General features: G+C 35.4%; 1 protein-coding gene and 1 non-coding gene across 4 annotated transcripts in view; both read left to right on the top strand.

Moving 5' to 3' along the window:
• GPR158 (G protein-coupled receptor 158) overlaps positions 1-23,149 on the top strand; it is a 434,263-nt gene that overhangs the window by 373,265 nt on the left and 37,849 nt on the right. For all 3 annotated transcript variants that reach the window (XM_088025524.1, XM_088025523.1, XM_088025522.1), the window contains one exon: positions 3,015-3,124. In XM_088025524.1, the coding sequence (XP_087881650.1) occupies positions 3,015-3,124 (110 nt within the window). The remainder of the gene's footprint in view (positions 1-3,014; positions 3,125-23,149) is intronic.
• LOC114217358 (U6 spliceosomal RNA) lies at positions 10,388-10,494 on the top strand. The gene has a single exon (XR_003610964.1). It is a non-coding gene; the product is annotated as a U6 spliceosomal RNA (small nuclear RNA).

Raw genomic sequence — 23,149 nt, 5'->3', positions numbered from 1 at the left:
GCTCGGCCAGAAGCCTTCTTCTCCCTCTCCCTCTGCCCCTGCTTGTGTTCTCTCTCTCACTGTGTCTCTCTCTGTCAAATGAATAAATAAAATCTTTAAAGCTTGGTTTTTAGTACTCCCCTTTATGTCTTCCTGTCCATAACCATGCACTCCACACTCTTGAAGCTTTCCCACAACCAGGCCTTTGTCTTGGGCTCCCTCCCCCTTTCCTGTTTGCTTACATACTTAAACCCTCTCCTCCTCCAGGTCCTTACTCAGATGTGAACCCTCCCACGATAATTCACTTGTTTCCACTGAGAGTAATTCCTCTTTTCTCTGAATCCTCAGTATGATTCAGTTCACAGTATAATAGCATTTGTCACCTCCCCCATGTGGTAGAACTATTTAGAGAGGCAAGACATGAACTCAGGAAGTCAACTGCCTGGATTCAGATCCTAGCCCTGACATTTTCTGGCTGTGTGATGCTGAGCACATCTCCTAAATTCTCTGTGCGTCATTCCTCTGTTGCAAAATAAACAGTCCTACTGTATAAGGTGTTGTGGGGATTAAATAAGTAAATACTGTAAAAATGCTTACTTTTGTGTCTAGCAATAGTGCTGTATAAATATTTGGTATGATCATGCCATTATTTTTATCATGTACACGGAGCATCCACTCTTCTAAACTATAACTTGAGGACCTAATCCACATCTGACTTATTATAATGGCTTCTAAATTGCAGACTAAATAAATAGTGAATGAGTGAATCAGAGTCACAATGATTAGTGAATCCTAATTGGACTTTTCACATAGTTTATCTTGAAGATAACATTTATTTCTGACCAACTCATTTACAGTAACAAGCCCTCAAATTCTTCATTTGTGAAATAAAAATTTGAAGCTATAACAGTAGTTCCTGAACAATTCAAGAGCAATTCTTTCCTCCAAATATTCCGACTTCTGTCTCACATTCTTCACCTTTGCTTATTCATGCCCTTAATCATTGTTCGGTGTGCAATGGAAAACTTTGTAATAAGTCACAGGATTTTGTAGATTCCAGGAATCCTCTGTGTTAGAATAAACTCTAAAGTCATTTCTAATAGAAATATTTGAGATTTTTGTATATTCTAGACTTTAGGTCTCTCTCTCACTAGTTTCTAATCTGTCATTTCTCTCCGCCATGAGAAGGAACACATATCCCCTAACCTCTTAATCTTCTACCAAGTTTTCTCCATTTGTTTTTTTTCCCCTAAATTTTCCCTTCTTCCTTCAGCTCATATTCCTTACTAAACAATACAGCTTATTTTGCAGAACTTATAATTACTGCTGGACTCTTGTGTAAAGGGACTGTTTCTAAAATATATGAGCTAGGGGCGCCTAGGTGGCTCAATCGTTTAGCGTCTGCCTTTGGCTCAGGTCATGATCCCAGGGTCCTGGGATCGAGCCCCACATCGGGCTCTCTGCTCAGTGGGAAGCCTGCTTCTCCCTCTCCCACTCCCCCTGCTTGTGTTCCCTGTCTCGCTGTCTCTCTCTGTCAAAATAAATAAATAAAATCTTTATAATAAATAAATAAATAAATAAATAAATAAATAAATAAATAAGTAAATAAAATATATGAGCTGAAACCTAGAACACACATTTACAGAATTTAACTTATTTTGTGAAAATAGCAAATAAAGGAAATGTTTTTGTATCAATTCTTGGATAACTCCAAGTACTTTCCTGGTAGAATGAATTTTAAAATCACATCTTTATCTGCATCTTTCAGCATAGACCTAATGAATTAGAAAATTAAGGACAAATACTACATATACATAAAGCAACATTATCTCTTGGCCACACCTATTTTTACCTTCCTTTGATTTCTTCTTAATACCAGCCTTTTTGCCACTCCTTGAGAATTTAATTCTAATGGTATTGAAAGTACCTAGTTTAATATCTTTATAAGGTAGAACTATTTGAGAAATACCATCAGAGAGTTGTCAGTAATGTCATTCCTGGCACTGTTGGAGAGTAGGACCCCACTAGTAAGATATCAACAAGAAAATGTCAGCACCCACCCCATGTCACCCAGCTATGCTTTGTTTCCCAATATTTATATCTTTGGGATTTAAAAAAAAAAAACCTAAAATAATAGAGTTTTAGGAGTGAGTATATTTTTCTGTTATGATGACCTTCTTTTCAGAAAAATCAGTTTAGGCCTGCCGCTCCAGCATAAGAGTAAAAGTCTACAGTCTTCAACAACATTTATTCTTTAGATTTCTTGAGCAGGGCCAAACCTATTCCTGTTCTATGAGGGCTTGTTCAAAACCACCAATAGCATATGAAAGGTAACACATACAGTGCCTTGCACATGCCTTTTGACTGCCCCCACCCCCGCCCAGAATTGACCACTTGTTCCTTGGGTCCCAATGAACCTGCCAGATGTTTATCACAGCACTTTTGCTACTTTAATGCAATTCCTCATTTACAGGTCTCTCTTCTCTTATTGGCCTTTGTATCTACAGTATCTAGTATAGTATCTGGCTCATGGTAAATGTTTAATTAATATTTGCTCAGTGAGAACTCTGGAGTGAGAAGAGAAGAGTTAGTGAGGCGACTGAGCCAGGTACTAAGTGGTGGATTGACTGGGAAGTACGATACAGGATGATCCTCTCAGGGCTGGTTCAGACAGGGGAAGGGTACTGCTGGAAGTATGGAGGTGGGAATCAGCGAGGCTCCAGTGGAGTATGGCAATGGAGGACAGCCTGGCTGGCCTATCTGGGGAAATAAAGAGAGTTAAGTTTGAATGTGCCAAAGGCTTAGAGACAATTGATAGAAACTCCTGAGAGTCAGAATCAAAGAACTTAGCTTTGATTTGAAAGCAATAGGGAGACTGTAGTCTTTTGATTTGGACCATGAATGATCAAAATATTTTAAAGTGTAATTTAAAAGGATGTGTGCTTATGTCAAAATTCATATATGAAATATCGATTTTAGTCTGTGGGTCATCAGTTGATCCTGAAGGTCTCTTTCTTTCTGTTCTCATCCCACAGGTTGTTATTTTGTACTTTGAGCCAAGCACTTTTCGCTGTATTCTCCTCAGATGGGTCCGTCTTCTCGGTTTTGCTACTGTTTATGGAACTGTCACTCTCAAGCTTCACAGGTATATTCTATTTCACTAGTTTTCATTCCCATGATAGGATCAAAGTATTTGGCTTAGCATGTAATTGCAAGCTGGGTCAGCCACTTAAATGGTTTAATTTCAAGAATTTAGACGGCAAGACAATACACTTTTTTTTTTCATTTTCAAGGCAGTATCATTAGGATTCTCTAGGGAAATCTTTAATACAACTGAATTTGAACAACATATTTCAATAAAATGTGCCATTGGGTATGGAAAACTTAATTCTGAATAAAAAAATAGTTTAGAATGAATTCAAGAGAGTATTTATTAGCTAAGAACAGGAAAGAATACAAAGATGATACAGCTAAAAATCCAGGTCCAGAGCTCCCAAAGAATCCTTATATAGTAGAATTCAGCAGTCCGCTGACTTGACAGAGACTACTGTTCTTCATTCATGAATTACATGCCCCAGGGTAATCCTGCTGATGGTCAATGGGTGAAGTTCAAAAAAATAATGTTCTTGACTTTCCTCCTTAACCAGTGTGCTGTAGTGTAAATTAGATAATGGGGTAAATGCTCTTATACTTTCAAAACCACCTACTTTTCTTAATGTATATGATAAGTTTGAGGAACAAAGAGGCATATAGTACATTACCTGTCCACAAAGGGCTTTCCCTTGCCTCCTCTTTCCAAGCTCTCTCAATGCAGTGATACCAAAGACCACTGGAGAGAGAATGTAATTTCTCCCTCATGATAAAACTGCAGCTCTATAGAGGAAACCCTTTATGCTGCTTAGCTTTAAAGTTGTTTTTATAACCATAGTAAGCCATTCATATTTCCATGCTAATATGATCATTAAGTGTTTCTCAATAAAAGTATTTTAATATGGCTCAGACAACAGTTTATCTTAGAGCCATAATATGTGTTATATTTGTCTTTAAATATTCCCCTTTCAATCTTTCTTAAAATGTGATCATTTTACTGTCTACTACACAAGAATCTTGATTTCTTTTTTTGGGTTCTTGTTTTGTTTTGTTTGTTTTGTTTCACTGGTACTTATTTACTGGGAATGCTCCAGAGTATCTTTTTGGAATAAACATAAATATCCTTACCTCTCAAGATTCCTTTCTTACGTATGTCCTATAGTACAAAGAACATTGGACTGGATGTCAGGAGATCCAGGTTAAATCTCATTTCAGCCTCTAACTCTAGGAAATCGTAGGCTTCTATATCCTATGAAAGGAAAAGATTAGACCAATCTCTAATGTTCTTTCTGACATTCATTTTATTCTTTCCACATCACAGCACACTTTGCTATTATGTCCCTGTAGTCTTCAAGTATCTTCCGGTTTCCGTTCCTTATATGATAGCTATTTTCAACTGATGCTCACCAAAGGAAATGAGTAATCACTAGCAGCCTATAACAGACAATAAGCCTTCTAGAATTCCTGAGAGAATGGGTGACCTCTTGAGATTTAAAAAATGATCCCTCTCCCTATGAGTCTAGCACTTAGCATCTCTTGGGTCCTCTATTATATAACACAGTTTGTTTAATTATCTTCTTCTTTTTTTACCTAATTTACTTTCTTATTGAAGTGAGGGTCTTACCATTGAATCCCCAGCCCTTAGCACAATGACTGATACATGGTAGGTGTTTAGTACATATTAGTTGATGATTGAATGAATAAAAATGTCAGATACAGACTTAGAAGCTGTTTCCAACAGTTCTCTCCGCACATAATGCATTCATAGTCCCCTGACTCCCTGGATGTCCCCACATTTCTAAAACATATAACTCTGTGGTCTGCAAGAAGCTGTTTGGTGGGATGCAAACACAGTATTAAATAGCACTGAATCATGTCATGAGAAAATTACTTCCATTCAGAAGCTCTTTCCATCCTTCTGATTATTTCCAAGAGAAAAATTAGTGTGGAACTAGTAGGTCTCTAACACCTGCTAAACACTTGCTAATCTCTCTTTGCAACAAAGAGCAGATCAAGTTTCAGGCTCAGAGCTTTCCATTGCAATGCTACCTTGATAAACTTAATGACCATCTCACTGTATTTCTATAGTTACTTTCTATTTCTATATTATCAGTTTTTCATTTAAAGTAGCAATATAAAGTTTCCTTAAAAATATTTTAAATAGAAATTGATTTAAAGAATATATAGCTAGTACACAGACATAGGCAGAAATCTTGACTGTGGTATGCAAATGATTGGAATTTGAGAAACTATTCCATCATTCTTTAGTTTATTTCAAAGACTGGACTTAAAGCTATTTTTCTATGTCTTTAGAAGTCATTGTAGTGAAGAGTTACCACTGAAGGTTTAAATCAAGTAGAAACTGTTTCTAACTTAATGAGCTGAATTTTTCTTATCCTGTCTGAACCATATGGCTTTATATTATATTATGTTTTTTTATATTGCTTAAATTTAACTGATTCCGATATTGTTTCAGTCTATAAAACTGAACAGTTAGCATCCCAGAGGAATGTAAATAACCCACTGGAAGTGACTAGCTGAACCAGTTTCTTGTTCCCGGTTCTTAGTTGTGCATGTGCCTATGTTTATATATTTAGGTATTTGATAAGTGAATGAATGGGTGGATGGTTATGGTGAATGCAGCTGCCATGGGTGTCTTTGGCTGGTATCTTTTAGATTCAAGTAACATGTGGACTTCTAAGATTTGGTAGTAACATGATAAAGAGGAAAAACATAAAGGGGCTCCTGGGTGGCTTGGTTGGTTGAGCATCTGCCTTCGGCTCAGGTCATGATCTCAGGGTCCTGGGATCAAGCCCTGTGTTGGGCTCCTTCCTCAACAGGGATTCTGCTTCTCCCTCTCCTTCTCCCTGAGCTTGTGTGCTCTTGCTTACTGTCTCTCTCTCTCAAATAAGTAAATAAAAAACAATCTTTAAAAAAATTTAAAAAGAGGAAAGGCATAAATCCTAACAAATCCAAATTCAAATTTTAGTTCTGCCATTAACTATTTATACAACCAAGAATAAATTATTTTAACATCTGAAAATCAGTTTTCTCACCTCACCTGTAAAGTTGTTGTAAAGGCTAAACATGACTGGAATATGTGTAAAGATATCAAGGGAATGGGGTTACTATGGCTGAATTAAGCGATAAGGAAATTCATTGGAAAAATAGGGAGAAAGGCATGGAACTAGGCCTGACCCAAGATAGACTGAGGGATCAAGATAGCATGGCGAATGCCATATAGCATTTTCATAGAAACTTCATTTTTGTAATCCCAAGATTTTTTTCAAAAAGTAAATCCTACCTCTCTAGGCAAAAAATTCTAAGGAAATTATCAGTACAGATACATAAAGTGACTGTTAACATCCCTTGAGAACAGGACGGCAAGAAAGACTTGAGTTTTTGTTTTTATTTCCGTTACTTCCCTCAAGGCTTAGTAAAATTATGGAACATTTCTTTCTCCATCTCCTGGCTTCTCACTGATTGATGGTAGTGTTTACAGAATTCCAGTAGCCCTGAAAACTTGGCGCAAATATGAAAAAGGAACAGGATCTCACGCTGTCACAGAAATGATACTATTAGCCTGGGAGGGATCTTAAAGGTTTCATTCACTTTTACCAAATCTTCCACTTTTTAATTTAGTGGTCTCTCCCTGTATTTGAGAATTATACAGTCAGAGACTACCATGCCAATCCAAAGGAAAATTGCAAAAGAGTCTTGTGTTTATTAACAGTGCAATATAAGGGTGTAACAAGTTGGGGGCAGGGTGAGAGTGGTTTGCCTCTTCACAGAGGAGTCTTTTATCACTGACATTTAGAATCACTATCACAAGATGGTGATAAAAAGCCAATCAACTTTTAGTAGTCTTTATTATTGCCCTAAGTTCTCTACAGGCAAATGGGTCCCTTTGTTACCTCTACCCTAGGGCAAGCCAGTCCCACTGCCCCACCTCATTGGCAGGCCATTCATGCATGGCAATTTACTTGAACCTGAAACTTTTTCCTTTTTGGAGAAAGAAGGAAGAATGGTACAGGTTTTAGCTCTCTTGATATGGATCAAAGAGAAAATAGAGCTGAAGTAGGAAAAATGAAGAAGTTTATTTGTAAAGATTTTGCTTCAGTAACCATACAGAAGTTTGACTTGGGACATGAATGATACAGGACAGATCTAAAAGAACATCCAGTTCTTTGTGTTGTTGTGTGGGTTCACAGAATACTTGCTAAGCTAGGTTTGTTTGTTTGAAGAAATTTGGTAAGGCAATATCCCAAGGTTCAGAAAAGCCCAGTGTATTTTCAGGAGGCAAAATGAGGAAATGTTTTAAATGAAAGGGGGTGGAGAGAGATTAAGAAACTCAATGCTAAAAGAACATTTTCCTATTCCCTGTAATATGGTTTCGAAAACAAATTGCCTTTTTCCTTTTTCCAAGGCTAATCAAGAAAAAAACAAAAGACTTTTTTGTACTATATTTTAAAATGAATATTTAAGCAAGCTGTGAAAAAGCCTTCTTCTGGCTCTGGACTAGGAATTTTCATTTCATACATTATTCAGTACTCCTTGCTCTAGATAGAACACAATACATAGCAGTTTTCTCTACTGTGCTCATTAGCACCAAATATTTACACTTTGTGGGAAGGTTTTGTGTTTTATTTTTTTTTTTGGTTGTTTCCTCCTAAATTTTAAAAAGTGACTGGAAGTTACCTATATTTATTTATTTTATGTATTCTTTATAAGGATACATAAAATACACTAAGATACCTTAAATTTTTGAAAGAACAAAAGAAAAGCAAGTAAGGACTGTCTAGAGAAGCCAAGAACTCATAACAAAATGAAGGTTGCCTTCTTTAGCTTAACTTATGATAACCACTGGCTGGAAGGCAATTTGAGATAGAGACTCAGGCAAATTAGACTGTCTCTTAGCTGCAGAACCATCTGCCTTAGCAAAGTGTTGGTTAGCCTTCATTTATGAAAGCCAAAAAATAATAATAATAATAAAATAACAACCTTTGTTCTTAGGTGGCTGAGCAAAATGCCTGTGGGCGTACACAGATTCTTCTAAAAATCTTGCATTTACCCCAGCTCACAGATGAATGTTGTTTAAGGTCCCAAATCATGGCCCATAGGGGTTTGAACATGGAACAGTTTCAAAACGGTTTTAGCCGGTTGCCTACCTCAGCCAAGATAACATTCCAAGAACACTTCCTTTGACCATGTAGCCATGGACATTACATTTTGACTAGGAAATAGGAAGAGTTTGCCATATGGATGCTGGTAATGATGGGGATTTCAGGTCCTCCCTTCTGCTGAGCTCACTGTGATTGATCATCTTTTCTGGCTGGCGATCTGGATGTAGAATACCTTCAAGTGAAGAATTACTCATAGTGACATTTCTTAAGAACCATATTGTCCCAGAGAAAAGAGACTCATTCATAAGCTTCTGAGGAAGCTCTCTTTCCCTGTCAGGGTACTATTCCGACATTGTTAATGAAAAAAAATTATTCTGACACTTGTTAAAGAATGGTAAGACAGACTTTATTCAGGGGCACAACAACATGGGATTTTACAGCTAGGGAGAGAGATTAGGTTCAACTCAGAATACATAAAGGAAACGGGATTTATAGTTAAGGAGCAGGGTGTGGTTCAGTGGATGAAATACTACTAAGAGAAAGCATCAGAGGCAAAGGAGAATTTCTGGCTAAACCAACTTGACAGGAGTCTTGAGAAAGGCAGGCGGTTGTGGTCTCAGATATCAAGGGTGGGAGATTCTCACTAAGCTGACTTAGTAAGATTTTTGCTACAATTGGGCAATGCAAAGACAAGGGAAGTCCAAAGGTTGGGCCCAGTCGAGCAGAAGACTCAGAGGAGCCTGGCTAAAGTTTGATTAAGGAGAGAATCTTTGTCAATAGGTAGCAAGTAAGTTATAGTATACCATAACAACTCATGCTACTGCACAGAACTATTTGTGTGCTATCCTGATTCTAATTAACTTTCAGAAAGTGTGTAGTTACACACCTTAGTTTTGCAGGCTCTTCATTTCTGTCATTCTGATCATTCATACGCTTGGAAGGACCTAGAAGAAGAGAGGCCCTTGAAACCTGAGAAATTAGCATATTGTGCCCTGTCACTTCTCCTTCCTGTACTCATCTCCCCTTTGTTGGCATACTCATAATCTGTCTGGAGCTGCCTGAGTCTGAGTCCTATGGGACTTTGCGTACAGCCAGTCCTTATGGATGGCTCCCCAGAAACCATGAAAACAGAATCTCCTAAGCTCCAATGAATTACTTTTTGATATAAAATCTTTGACTAACTAGAGAATAAGACAATTCCCTCTGCTCATTCCTTCCCACCCTGCCCCTTCTAATGACTTCACACTGCCCTATCTAGCTTCCTGTAGGACCCCAGCTGAATGACCTAAATATTGTTAATTATGTTGGTTTATTCTTGTCACTTTCAGAAGCTAATTAAATGATGCTGGCTTGAATAGCTTCATTTATGAATTAATATGTTCAATTTAATCTACTTATAGGAAGTAAAAGATTTGGGAAATATAAGCTTATTGATAAAAGATGTCTTTTATTAACTAGAGGTCTATATTCATATAGGACCTTTAAAACATCAATGAGTAACTTTTTTTAATGCAATTAGAAATAAAAGTAAAATTCATTTTTAATTGTTCTACTTTTCAGAATGTATTAAATATTAGGAATAAAATGGGAATGTATCCCACTCAGAAAATGGAAGAGACTTAAAACTTTACTTATTTTGTCTGACATCAGATGTCCTACTTGATTTTTTTGTGACACATAATTTTGAAATACACTTTATTTTATAACATCTAAACTCAGAGCTTTTCAATATTAAACTTCTCTTTTTGTTTTTGCAATATATATATATACATGCTCCAGTTTCTAGTCACAGCATCAACATTTTATGTCAAGATTTCTGGAAATAGGTTTGAATTAGAATATATAGTTTAGGGGCTGTGTGGCACATCAGAAACATGGGGTTTTTTTTATTGCCTGGATTGTATGGACTTGTCCATGTGTGCATACGTGTGTGTGTGTGTGTGTGTGTGTGTTAATCAACGTTAAAATTATGAATAAAAACCCATCTGGTAATTCAGAATTAGTACTTCTCAGACTATAGTTGATAAATACTTTATCCTAATGTTCTTCATTAGAAACTAACAAATCCTCTATGCCCTCAAGTGGAAATATTTCTTTTCCTCATGTGAAGTAGATATAAGAGAATAAGTGGGAAATGAAATTCATTCATTCATGTAGCAAAAAGAAGGGCAGCCAGGCTTTAAAGGCCACAGTGAGTGCTCACTTCAGCAGCTCATATACTAAAATTGGGATGACACAAAAAAGGTTAGCACAGCCCCTGCACAAGGATGACACGCAGATTCGTGAAGTGTTCCATATTTTTGAATAAAGACCTGCTGTAATAAATATATTAACTTAAACAGGAAGGAAGGTAGGAAGGAAGGAAGGAGGGAGGGAGGGAGGGTGGAAGGAAGGAAGGAAAGGCAGGCCAGCCACAGTGAGACAGTCTGCTTTTGCAAGCCCTTTACTGCCGCCCTCACTGCTGTTGTCAGGACCCAGAGGCAATGGCTTGGCTTGAGTTATTGGATGGACACACTTGTGTCCTTTCTGTTGCACCACCAGTTCCCCTGGCTTCCAGTTACTCTGTTGCCCGTCACTTAGCATTTACATGTATCCAGTTCAGAATACCTGAGTTATGTTTACATTTTCATTCAGTTCAAAATAATTTCTAATTTGAATTACTCTTTGACCCACAGATTATTTAGAAGTATTATTTAGTGTCCAAATATTTGAGGGATTTTCCGAAAATCTTTGTTTTTGATTTCTAATTTAATTCTGTTGTAGTCAGAGCACATACCTTGTATGACTTGAATCCTCTTAAATTTAAAAACTCATTTTATGGCCCAGAATATAATCTATCTTGGAAAGTGTTCCATGGGCACTTGTATTCTGTGGTTTTGTGGTTGTTCAATAATTTTGTTCAAGTTTTTTATATCCTTATTAATTTATCTCTACTTGTTCAATTGAGAGAATAGTTGGAAATTTCATATTTGCCTGTTTCTCCTTGTAGTTCTTTCAGTTTTTGCTTCATATATTTTGAAGTTCTGTTCTTGGATACATAAACATTTGGAGTTTTTAGGTCCTATTTATAGGACATGGACTCATGTTAAGCTTGTGATTTTAGATAGTATTACCTGTGTAATACCTTCTAACATGCCATTGGCTCACCTGGCCTCTAGTTACCATCATGCACATCACACAGAATTCACATGTGTCCAGTCCAAAAAACTGGATTTGAACTAATAAGGAACTTAATACTGGAAGCACAACTGTTCTAGAAATTCCTAGATAGAAGCAAAATACCAAAACTGAGTCAAGAAGATATAGAAAATCTAAATAGATCTGAAAATAAAGACATTGAATTAATAATCAAAAATCTCCCCCCACCACACATACAGCCCAGTACTAGATGGTTTCACTGATGAATTATACCAATAATTTAAAGAATTAACACTAATTATTTGCAAACCGTTCTGAAAAATAGATAAGACAACATTTCCTATTCATTGAAAGAAGTCAGTATTACCCTGATAGCAAAAATAGATAAATATATCACAAGAAAACAAAACTGTAGACCAATATCTCTTATGAATATAGACATAAAAATCTCAATCCAGACAGAATCCAGCAACCAAAAAGAATTATATATCATGACCAATTGGGATTTAGCCCATGAATACAAAAATCAATCAATGCAATAGAGTATATTAACATAATAAAGGACAAATCTCAACAAATGCAGAAGAAGCATTTGACAAAAATCCAACACACTCTCATGATAAAAACACTCAGCATACTAGAATGGAAGGGAACTTCCTCATCCTGATAAAAGTTATCTGTGAAAAATCCACCGCTGACATCCTGCTTAATGATGAAGGACTGAAGTCTTTCCCCCTAAGATTAGGGGCAAGATAAGAATGTTCAGTCTTGCTACTTCTATTCTACGTTGTCCTGGAAGAACAGATGGAGAAAGAAGTAAAATTATTTGCAGGTGACATGATCTTTTGTAGTGAAAATCCTAAGGAATCCACCAAAAAACTATTAGATGTAATAAAGAGGTTTAGCAATGGTGCAGTATACAAGATCAATATGTAAAACTCAGTTGTATTTTACACACTAGCAACAAACTAAAACTGAAATTAAGGGGATATTTTCATTTACAATAACATAAAAATAAAATATGTAAGAATAAGTTTAACAACAGAACTACTACAAAGGTGCTCTGAAGACTGCAAAACACTGTGGAATGAAATTAAAGAAAACCTAAAAAAATGGAAAGATCCCTTATTCATGGTTTGGAAAACTTAGTTTTTTCAGATTGCTATATTTCCTAAATTGAATCAGCCTAATTCCTATTAAAATCCCAGCTAACTTTTTTGTAGAAATTGACAAGCTAGTTCTAAAATTCATACAGAAATGCAAAGGGACCAGAATAGCCAAAACAATCTTAAAAAAGAAGAATAAAGTTGGAAGACTCACACTTCCTGATTTTAAAACTTACTTCAAAACTACAGCAATCAAGACAGTATGATACTGGCAAAGGAAGAGACACACAGATCAATACCAGGTTTCTCTAGGCAAAAGAATGAGGTTGGACCTCTAAATATACACCATATACAAAAATTAATTCCAAATTGATCAAAGACCTAAGTGTAAGACCTAAAACTATAAAACTCTTAGAAGGAAACATAAATATTCATAGTCTTGGAGAAAAACCCAAAGCACAAACAAAACAAAAGAAAAAAATAGATAAATTGGACCTTAACAAAATGAAAAACTTTTGTGCATCAAAGGATACAATCAAGAAAGTAACAAAATAATGAGGGTGGGACTGTGGGCAAAATGAGTGAAGGGTAGTGGGAGATACAGGCTTCCAGTTATGGAATGAGTAAGTCACAGGGATAAAAGGTACAGCATAGGGAATATATTATGATATTGTAATAGCATTGCATAATGACAGATGGTAGCTACACTTGCAGAGATTATAGCATGATGTATGAAATTCTCAAATTACTATGTTGTACACCTGAAAGTATTAGAACATTGTGTGTCAACTATACTTCAATAAAAAATAAGGTGACAGAATGAAGGCAAAAATCATATCTCCATTTATGATAAAAACTCTGAACATTAATAGATATAGAGGGAATGCACCTAAACATAATAAAGGCCATACAGGATCTCAAGGCCACAGCTAGCATCCTACTCAATGGTGAAAAGCTGGAAGCTTTTCCTCTAAGATCAGGAACAAGACAAAGATGCCCACTTTTTTTTTTTAAGATTTTATTTATTTATTTGACAGAGAGAGAGAGCACAAGCAGGGGGAACAGTGGAGAGAGAGGGAGAAGCAGGCTCCCTGCTGAGCAGGGATCCCAGCAAGGACGCTGGGATCATGACCTGAACCGAAGGCAGATGCTTAACTGACTGAGCCACCCAGGCACCCTAAGGATGCCCACTTTTATCACTTTTATTCAACATAGTGTTTCAAGTCCTAGCTACAACAGTGAGGCAAGAAAAAGAAATAAAATGTATCCAAATTGGAAAGGAAGAAGTAAAACTGTCACAACTTGCAGATGACATAATATATACAGAAAATCCTAAGGACACTACCAAAAATCTGTTAGAACTAATAAATGAATTCAGTAAAGTTGCAGGATATAAAACCAATATACAAAAATCTATTGTGTTCCTTTATACTAATAACAAACTATCAAAGAGAAATTAAGAAAACAATTCTATTTAAAATTGCATCAAGAAGAATAAAATACCTAGGAGTAAATGTAACCGAGACCTGTACACTGAAAGCTATAACACAGTGATGAAAGAAATTGAAGAAGACATAAACAAATGGAAAGAACAAAGCTGGAGGCATCATGCTCCCTGATTTCAAACGATATTACAGAGTTACAGCCATCAAAACAGTATGGCATTGGCATAGAAAACAGTCACAGAGGGACACCAGTGTGGCTCAGTAGGTTGAGCATCCTACTCTTGGTCTTAGCTCAGATCTTGATATCAGGGTTATGAGTTCAGGCCCTGTGTTGGGCTCTATGCTGGGCATGGAGCCTACTTAAAAACAACAACAACAGCAACAACAAAACAGAGACCAGTGGAATAGAAGACTATCCAGAAATAAACCCATTCATATATGGTGAATTAATTTACAACAAAGGAAGCAAGAATATACAATGGGGAAAGGATAGTCTCTTCAATAAATGGTGCTGGTAAGACCGGACAGCCACATGCATAAGAATGAAACTGGAGCACTATCTTACACTATACACAAAAATTAACTCAAAATGGATTAAAGACTTGAATGTAAGACCTGAAGCCATGAAACTCTTAGAGGAAAACATAGGCAGTAAGCTCCTTGATGTCAGTTTTGGCAATGATTTTGAATCTGATTCCAAAAGCAAAGGCAACAAAAGCAAAAATAAACAAGTGGGACTGCATCAAAATAAAAAGCTTATGCTCCGCCAAGGAAATGACCAACACAATGAAAAGGCAACCTACTGAATGGGAGAAAATATTTGAAATTCATATATCTGATAAGGAGTTAATATCCAAAATATATAAAGAACTCATAAAACTCAATAACAAAAAAATCTGATTTTAAAATGGGTAGAATAGATATATTTCTAAAGAAGACATACAAATAGTCAACAGGCACATGAAAAGATGCTCAGCATCTAATCATCAGTGAAATTTGAATCAGAACCACAATGAGATATCTCACATCTGTAAGAATGGCTATTATCAAAAAGAACAAGAAATAACAAGTGTTGGCAAGGATATGGAGAAAAGGGAACCCTCTTACACTGTTGGTGGGAAGGTAAATTGGTGCAGTCATTATGGAAAACAGTGTGGAGATTCCTCAAAACATTAAAAATAGAACTACCATATGGTCCAGCAATTCCACTTCTGGATATTTATCTGAAGAAAACAAAACACAAACTTGAAAAGATATATGTACCCCATGCTCATTGCGTCATTATCTGTAATAGCCATGATATGGAAACAACCTAAGTGTCCACTGATGGATGAATGGATAAAAAAGAGGTGGTAGATATAGACAATGGAATATTATTCAGCCATAAAAAAGAATGAAATATTGCCATTGAGACATGAATGGACCTGGAGGGTATTATGTTAAGTGAAATAAGTCAGAGAGAGAAACACCAATACGGTATGATCTCACTTATATGTGGAATCTAAAAACAAACAAACAAAAAAAAAAAAACAAGCTCATAGATACAGAGAACAGACTGGTGGTTGCCAGAGGGTGGGTGTGGGGGATGGGCAAATGGGTGAAAGGAGTCAAACGGTATAAAATAAATAAGTCATGGGAATATAATGTACAGCATGGTGACAATGGTTAATAATACTGTATCGCATATTTGAAATTTGCTAAGAAAGTAGATATTAAAAGTCTTCATTAAGAGAAAAAATTTTTAACTATGAATGGCAACAGGTGTTAACTAGACTTACTGTGTTGATCATTTCATAATATATGAATATTGGATCATTATGTTATATACCTGAAAGTAATATAATATTATTTGTCAGTTATACCTCAACTGTTTTTTTAAAAGGACAAAACAATCAAGTTACAGAGTGGGAGAAAATATTCATCATATATATCTTTCAAAGGACTTTATCCATAATATATAAAGTTCTACAAATTATGAAAAATCAAACAATACAATAAAAAAGAATTGAACAGACACTTCATAAAAGAAGACACACAAATGTCCAATAGCACATAAAAATATGCTAAATATTATTAGTCATTAAAGAAATTAAAATTAAAATCCCAGTGAGATACCATTTTATTATTACTGGAATGGCTAAAATTAAAAAGACTAACACCACCAGTGTTAGTGAGAATGTGGAACAGATGGGACACTCATACACTGTTAGTGAAAATGAAAAATGGCTTAGCCACTTGGAAAACTGTTTGGCATTTTCATACAAAGTTAAATATACATTTACTATATGATCAGCAGTTCTATTCCTGGACATTTACCCAAGATAAATAATAACATACCCACACAGACTTGTGCAAGAATGATCACAATGGTTTTCTTTATAATAGCCCCAAACTTGACCCGACCCAATGTCCATCAACAGAAAAATGGATAAACTAATTACAATAATTCATACAAAGGCATATTATTGAGTAATAAAAAAACTACTTATCCACAATAATATGAAAAAACCTCAAAAACATGTTAAGCAAAACAAGGCAGACACAGAACAGTTCTTACTATATAATTCTATTTATCTGTAAATCAGATGTAAATCAGGTAAAACTAATCTGTAGGGGAAAAAATTAGAATGGCAGTTGTCTCTTGGTGAATGCCAATGAAGACTGGCTGAAACAAGCATACGGGAACTTCCTGAATTGATGGAAGTGTGGGTTACATAAGTTGTTGCATTCATCAAAAGTCATTGATTTGTGCACTGATCTGTAGATTTTGTTCTGTGTAAATTTAACTTTTAAAAATTTTTTATTTAAATTCAGTTTAATTAACATATAGTGTATTATTAGTTTCAGAGGTAGAATTTAGTGATCCATCAGTTGCATACAACACCCAGTGCTCATTACTTCCAGTGCCCTCCTTAATGCCCATCACCCAGTTACCCCATCCCCCCACCCATCTCGCCTCCAGCAACCCTCAGTTTGTTTCCTATAGTTAAGAGTCTCTTATGATTTGCCTCCCTCTCTGTTTTCATCTTATTTTATTTTTCCTTCCCTTCCCCTGTGTTCATCTGTTTTGTTTCTTAAATTCCACATATAGGTGAAATCATATGGTATTTGTCTTTCTCTGTAAATAAATTTAACTTTAATAAAAGAACTGTATAGCAAAAAAAGTGAAAATCTGCAGAATAGGAGAAAATATTTGTACATTATATATCTGATAAGGGTCTAGTATCCAGTATATGTAAAGAAGTATTACAACTCAACAACTAAAGTACAAACAATCCAACTTTAAACATGGGAATTGAATTGAATAGACAATTTTCCAAGAAGATACACAAGTGGCATGTATGTACTGAAAAGATGCTTAACTTTTATTAGTCATTAGAGATACGAAAATCAGACCACACTGAGATAGCACTTCAAACCCACAAGGATAGCTGTAGTCAAAGAGTCATATAATAACAGTGTTGGTGAGGATGTGGAGAATTTGAAAACCTCATACATTGCTGGTGGGATTGTGAAATGCTACAGCCATTTTCTGAAACAGTTTCGTTCCTCAAAATATTAAACATAAAGTTACTATATCACCCAACAGTTCCACTCCTAGGTATATACCCATATATCAACTGATGAATGGATAAACAATCTGTGGTATATCCATACAATGGAATATTCCTCGTCAGGAAAAGTATGAAGTGTATTGATTCATGCTACATAGTCTATGATTTCATTTTGTGAAACATTCATAATAGACAAATTTATGGAGACAGAAAGTAGATTTGTGGTTACCAGGGTCTAGGGGAAAATGAGGAATGGGGTGTAACAGTTAGTGGGTATGAGGTTTCTTTTTGAGGTGATGAAAGTGTTCTGGAATTAGATAAGGGTTATGATGCACAGTTTTATGAATATACTAAAACCACTGAATTTTATAAATACACCATAAGATGGAGAATTTTATGAGCATGTGAATGCTATCTCTGAAAGAGAATTCTTCAAATAATTATAAAATTCAATCAAGAAAAGGTAAGCAAGGTGTATAGATTTGTATGAAAAACAGTACCTTTCTATTTACCTTTAAATTGGAGAAGGTAATGATGACAATTTCCTATTCACAATCTTACATGTAAACCTGAAATACCTAGGAATAATCCCAAGAGATGATATGCTTTAGCAAGATGAAAGCACTACGAAACTTTTAGAGAGAAAGCTTTCCAAAACAATAGAATGAGAATGGCCAATTCAATAAACAAGCATCTGAAAATTAGCTCTTTGTCTAGAAAAACTTACCTTACAGTCTCATCTCAACTTACAAGAATTTCAACAAATTATAAAACTAAATTCAAAAAAATTGAATAAAACAATGAGAAATTATAGATTAATATTTCATTTATTTCAGGAGAAAGGTTTTTTTTTTCATTATAACTATCAGTAATATTAAGTATCCAGGGGGTAAGACAGCCTCATACTTTGCAGAACAGAGTATAAATGGTACAATCCACTGGAAATGTTTGGTAATATGTATCAAGAGCTTTTTAAAAAATGAGTTATTTTTTGAAATCTAAAGAAAAAAATTAAGGGTGTACACAAAAATTTATCTGCAAGAATTTCATAAATACTCTTAAAATACAGGCAAATGGGTAGAACAAACATATTCAGAAACATAGATTACACTCTAGGTGTCAGCAAGAAAATGTAATATCCAGTCAGGCAGTCTGGGAAGGTGACATGAAAGAAAGAGGTTTGTCAGTGGTTGTGGAGGATTTGAGAACGTGGGAGAGAGAAAAACACAATACAGCAGGCCCTAAGTATATAAGCAAAGAAGTTATGAAGGGCACCTAAACCAAACAGATCAAGCTCATGTAAAAGGGGGCCTTGAAGGCTGTAATTGCAAATACTTCTTAACTTGCTAAGAAGAGTCCATCTGCAGAAGGTTGCTCAGTTTTTTTCATATTATAGCCAGGTTTTACGTAGATAAAATTTTTCCTATGTTCTTTAGTCACTAGAAGATTTTTCCTAAGTTGGCATCTGTTGCAATATAAAAATATGAAACTTCATATCTTTAAAACTTGTTAACCTTGTACTACCACCCATCTTCTCAGTTGCTTTTTCAGTTAATTTTCAATGCATTCTAAACCTGACAAAAGAGATGAAACAATGTTCCCCAGTATGGATAGTAACAGTGGATACATATGGTAGATTTCTATTTTCCATCCTTAGACTTTCAGGGTCTTTGAAGGAGTGAGAAAAAAATGTCCACTAGAGTGTAGCTTATAATAAAAAAAAATGATTTGCTTAATAGATTGGGTGCCTGTGCAGTTCAGTTGGTTAAGCGACTGCCTTTGGCTCAGGTCATGATCCTGGAGTGCCAGGATCGAGTCCCGCATCTGACTCCCTGCTCAGCAAGGAGTCTGCTTCTCCCTCTGACCCTCCCCCTTCTCATGCTCTCTCTCTCTCTCATTTTCTCTCTCTCAAATAAAATCTTAAAAAAAAAAAAAGATTATTTGTGGGCTCCTGGGTGGCTCAGTCGTTGGCGTCTGCCTTCGGCTCAGGTCATGGTCCCAGGGTCCTGGGATCGAGCCCCGCATTGGGCTCCCTGCTCGGCGGGAAGCCTGCTTCTCCCTCTCCCACTCCCCCTGCTTGTGTACCCTCTCTCGCTGTGTCTCTGTCAAATAAATAAAATCTTTTAAAAAAGAAAGATTATGTGCTATCATATATCATGCTATTTATAAATATAGAATGTTATATGACAGTGCTCAGAATTCCATATTATATTTTAAAAATCATATAAATTATATATTATAATCCTAATATTATAAAATATTTTATATACATTAGAAAAAATACTAGAGAATAAAATTCACCAAAATGCTAACAGTGTTTTAGGCAGTGTTCATTTTTTTCTTTTTATTTGCTCATAGTTTTCTTTTTTAATTTGATCATATATTATAGTTTTAATGGAGGAATCAAATTGCATGTAAAAATAGGTGGGTCTTTGTGATACTGTGTAACACTTAAATGATCTGTAATAGGCAAGTTGATGCAGTAGGGACTTTGGGACCTGCAAAGTTTAAGTCAAAGAGTTTTAAATCTAGCAGTGAGACAAAGTGTAAATAAACAGCCCAAGAACCAAAGAGCAATCACAATTATACTTTATAATTAATTTCCAAAAGTTTCATTGACAATAACTGAAAGTTCTTATATTTCAAGAATAATTAATGCCATCTAAAATGTTAAAAATATTACTAGTCAGATAAACTGAGCAGTTGTTACACACGTAGCAGATCTGAATTTCTTTTGCGGTGGCATCTTCTACTTGCAAACTAATATATTTTGTGTATTTTACTGTGGGTTAAGGTGAAAGTGAATGCAACAGTAATTTTAGAGTATTTTTATATTAATTTTTTATTATTTATGTTGTTTAGAATTTCTTTTGTTTAACATTTCTTTTATATGAGACTAACACCTAAAATAGGTTAAATAAGTTCATGTGTAACTATTCGTTGAGAATTTTGTTTCTTGTTTTTATAAGTAATCATACATACAAAAGAGTAACTATATGCAAAGATTTTTGTCATCTTTGTGGTCCCCTATGGTCTGGTAGTATTCTTTATCTTTAAATATATGCTAAAGAGACTGAAAGACTCGAATATTCGATCTTATAAAATCATTAAAACTGTCCTTAGAAAGAGAAACAAGTTTTCTGTTTTTACCACATTCCAATTTGAACAATCATGATTGAAGAGCAAACAGGTTCAAACAACTTTGCCTTAATATATGCCTGGGGAAATACTTATCTGTGATTAACCTATTTCAGAGGAAAATTTTGTTTTGTTTTGTTCAGACAGCAAAACTAAGTCATGAATTAGAAGTAAGAACAGATCAAAATTTAAATAGTAACATTAAAATGGTGTCATTTAAAAAATTTTCTAACTACAAAACAATTAGTGTTATGTTTCCCTTTTGAGACTGTAATATAATTGCTCATTTAAGTAATGATGCTATTAGACAACCATCTGTAATAAATTTGTTTTTATGGTTTGTCTAAAATCATGTTTTTGAATACCAAAATGTCATATTAATAGTAAAACATTAAATTTTAAAAACACTGAAACTTGGAATGAAATTTTAACTTAAAATTATTTCTGCTGGTGCACCTGGGTAGCTCAGTTGGTTAAGCAGGTGACTCAATTTCAGCTCAGGTCATGATCTCAGGGTCCTGGGATAGAGCCCTGCCAGGCTCTGCACTCAGCAGGAGCCTGCTTGAGGATTCCCTCTCTCCTTCTCCCTCTGCCGCGCCTTCCCCTCATGTGTGCACTCTCTCTCTCTCAAATGAATAAATAAATCTTTAGAAAAATTATTTCTACTAATTAATCAGTGCTAAGTAATTGAAATACAAGGACAGAACCTATTTTTATACTTGTACTTGGAAGACAATGGCCATAGAATTTATATTTACTCTAGATGTAAGGAAAGGAACAGCATGTAATTCTTAACTTTTGATAATCTGATTTCTTCTCCTTCGTCTTCAGAATGATTCATCATCTGCTTATTGTTTGAAATATCTTTCTGTAGTAAATTGGGGGTGGGAGAACAGTGGAGAAGGAGCAATAGTATCTATATTTAAATCTTTTTCTGCAAGATTTTATCCAAAACTTTTCAAAATTAAACATCTTTGGAGCACAAGCACACCATTGCTAGGAAATGTTCTTTATTTGCAATATTGTTACAATTGAAACAATTCCAAAGGAATGTGGTTTAGGAAACAGGTGTTTTTGCCAAATAAAGAAAGAAGGTCTGATTTTAGGTCAATTAGTATTGTTGACCTCTATTTAGGGAATCCACCATGCTATATTGATTATCAAATTTCTTCCATCTTTTTTACAAGCCTAAGATTGCAGAATGAACTCTTGTGAGAGGGGAATGGTGTACATAAGTTTAAAATAGTCGCACTGCAAATAAACTAGTGCAAAGTCCAGGTTTTAAGGCTGGTGCTTCTCACCTCAGCACCTGCGGGAGGGAAAGAACAACCAGATGACTAAGAATACCCTGGGACTACAATAGACAAGGGCTGCAACATTCAGGAAGGTACAGAAGAATTTTCTCCTTTTCTGCAGGAATGAGAACCATTGTATGTTTTTTATTGAGGTAAAATTCATACAACATAAATTTCATCATTTTAACCATTTTAAAGTGTACAGTTTTGGCTTTTAGTACATACACAATGTTGTGCAACCATTACCATTATCTAATTCCAGAATATTTTTCATCACCCCAAAAATAAACTTTAAGCCTGTTGAGCAGACCACCCCTTCCCCAAATCCTGACAATCACAAATGTGCTTTCTGTCCCTACAGATTTACCTATTCCAGACATTTTCATAGAAATGGAATCATATAATAATGTGACTCTTTGTGTCTGGCTTCTTTCCCATCACATAATATTTTCAAGGTTTGTCCAAATTGTAATATGTATCAGTACTTCATGCGTTTTTATAAAAAAGTGATATTCCATTGTGTGTGTGTGTGTGTGTGTGTGTGTGTGTATGCTACACTTGGCTTATACATTCATCATTTGATGGATGAGTTGTTTCCACTCCTGACTATTATGGATAATGTTACTACGAACACTCATATACAGGCTTTTTTGTATGAATCTATGTTTCAATTCTCACAGGTATGGAATTGTTTGGTCCCACGGAAAATCTATGTTTAGCATTTTGAGGACCCACCAAATTGTTCTCCATGGAGGCTGTATCGTTTTCTATGACCTGAGCCAAAAACAAGAGTTGAACACTTAAACAACTAAGCCACCCAGGCGCCCCAAGACTATCCCTTATTGAATGGTCTTGACACCATTGTCAAAAATCAGTTGACCATGGATGTAAATAAATGTTTATTTCTGGATGATCAGTTTTATTCCATTGATCTATATATCTATCCTTATGCTAGTGCCATACTGTTTTGCTTGGTTTAGCTTTATAACATTTGAAATCAGAAAGTGTGAGTCTTCCCACTTTTTTTTCCCCCTAGGTTGGCTATTTCAAGTGTTTGCAATTTCATATGAATTTTAGTATCAGTTTGTCCATTTCTGAAAATAAGTGATTTGGATTGTTTTTTAAGATTTTATTTATTTATTTGAGACAGAGAGAGAGAGAGCACAAGCTGGGAGGAGGATCAGAGGGAGAGGGACAAGCAGACTCCCCACTGAGCAGGGAGCCTGATGCAGGGCTGGGTCCAAGGACCCTGAGATCATGACCTGAGCCGAAGGCAGACAC

This window comes from Eumetopias jubatus, unplaced genomic scaffold (genome assembly GCF_037043125.1).
Source record: "Eumetopias jubatus isolate StellerSeaLion01/CBP00866 unplaced genomic scaffold, mEumJub1_p1.0 scaffold_8, whole genome shotgun sequence".
Classification (NCBI taxonomy): Eukaryota; Metazoa; Chordata; class Mammalia; order Carnivora; family Otariidae; genus Eumetopias; species Eumetopias jubatus.
Note: the sequence above shows the minus strand (reverse complement) of the source record. Positions and strands in the feature narration are given on the sequence as shown.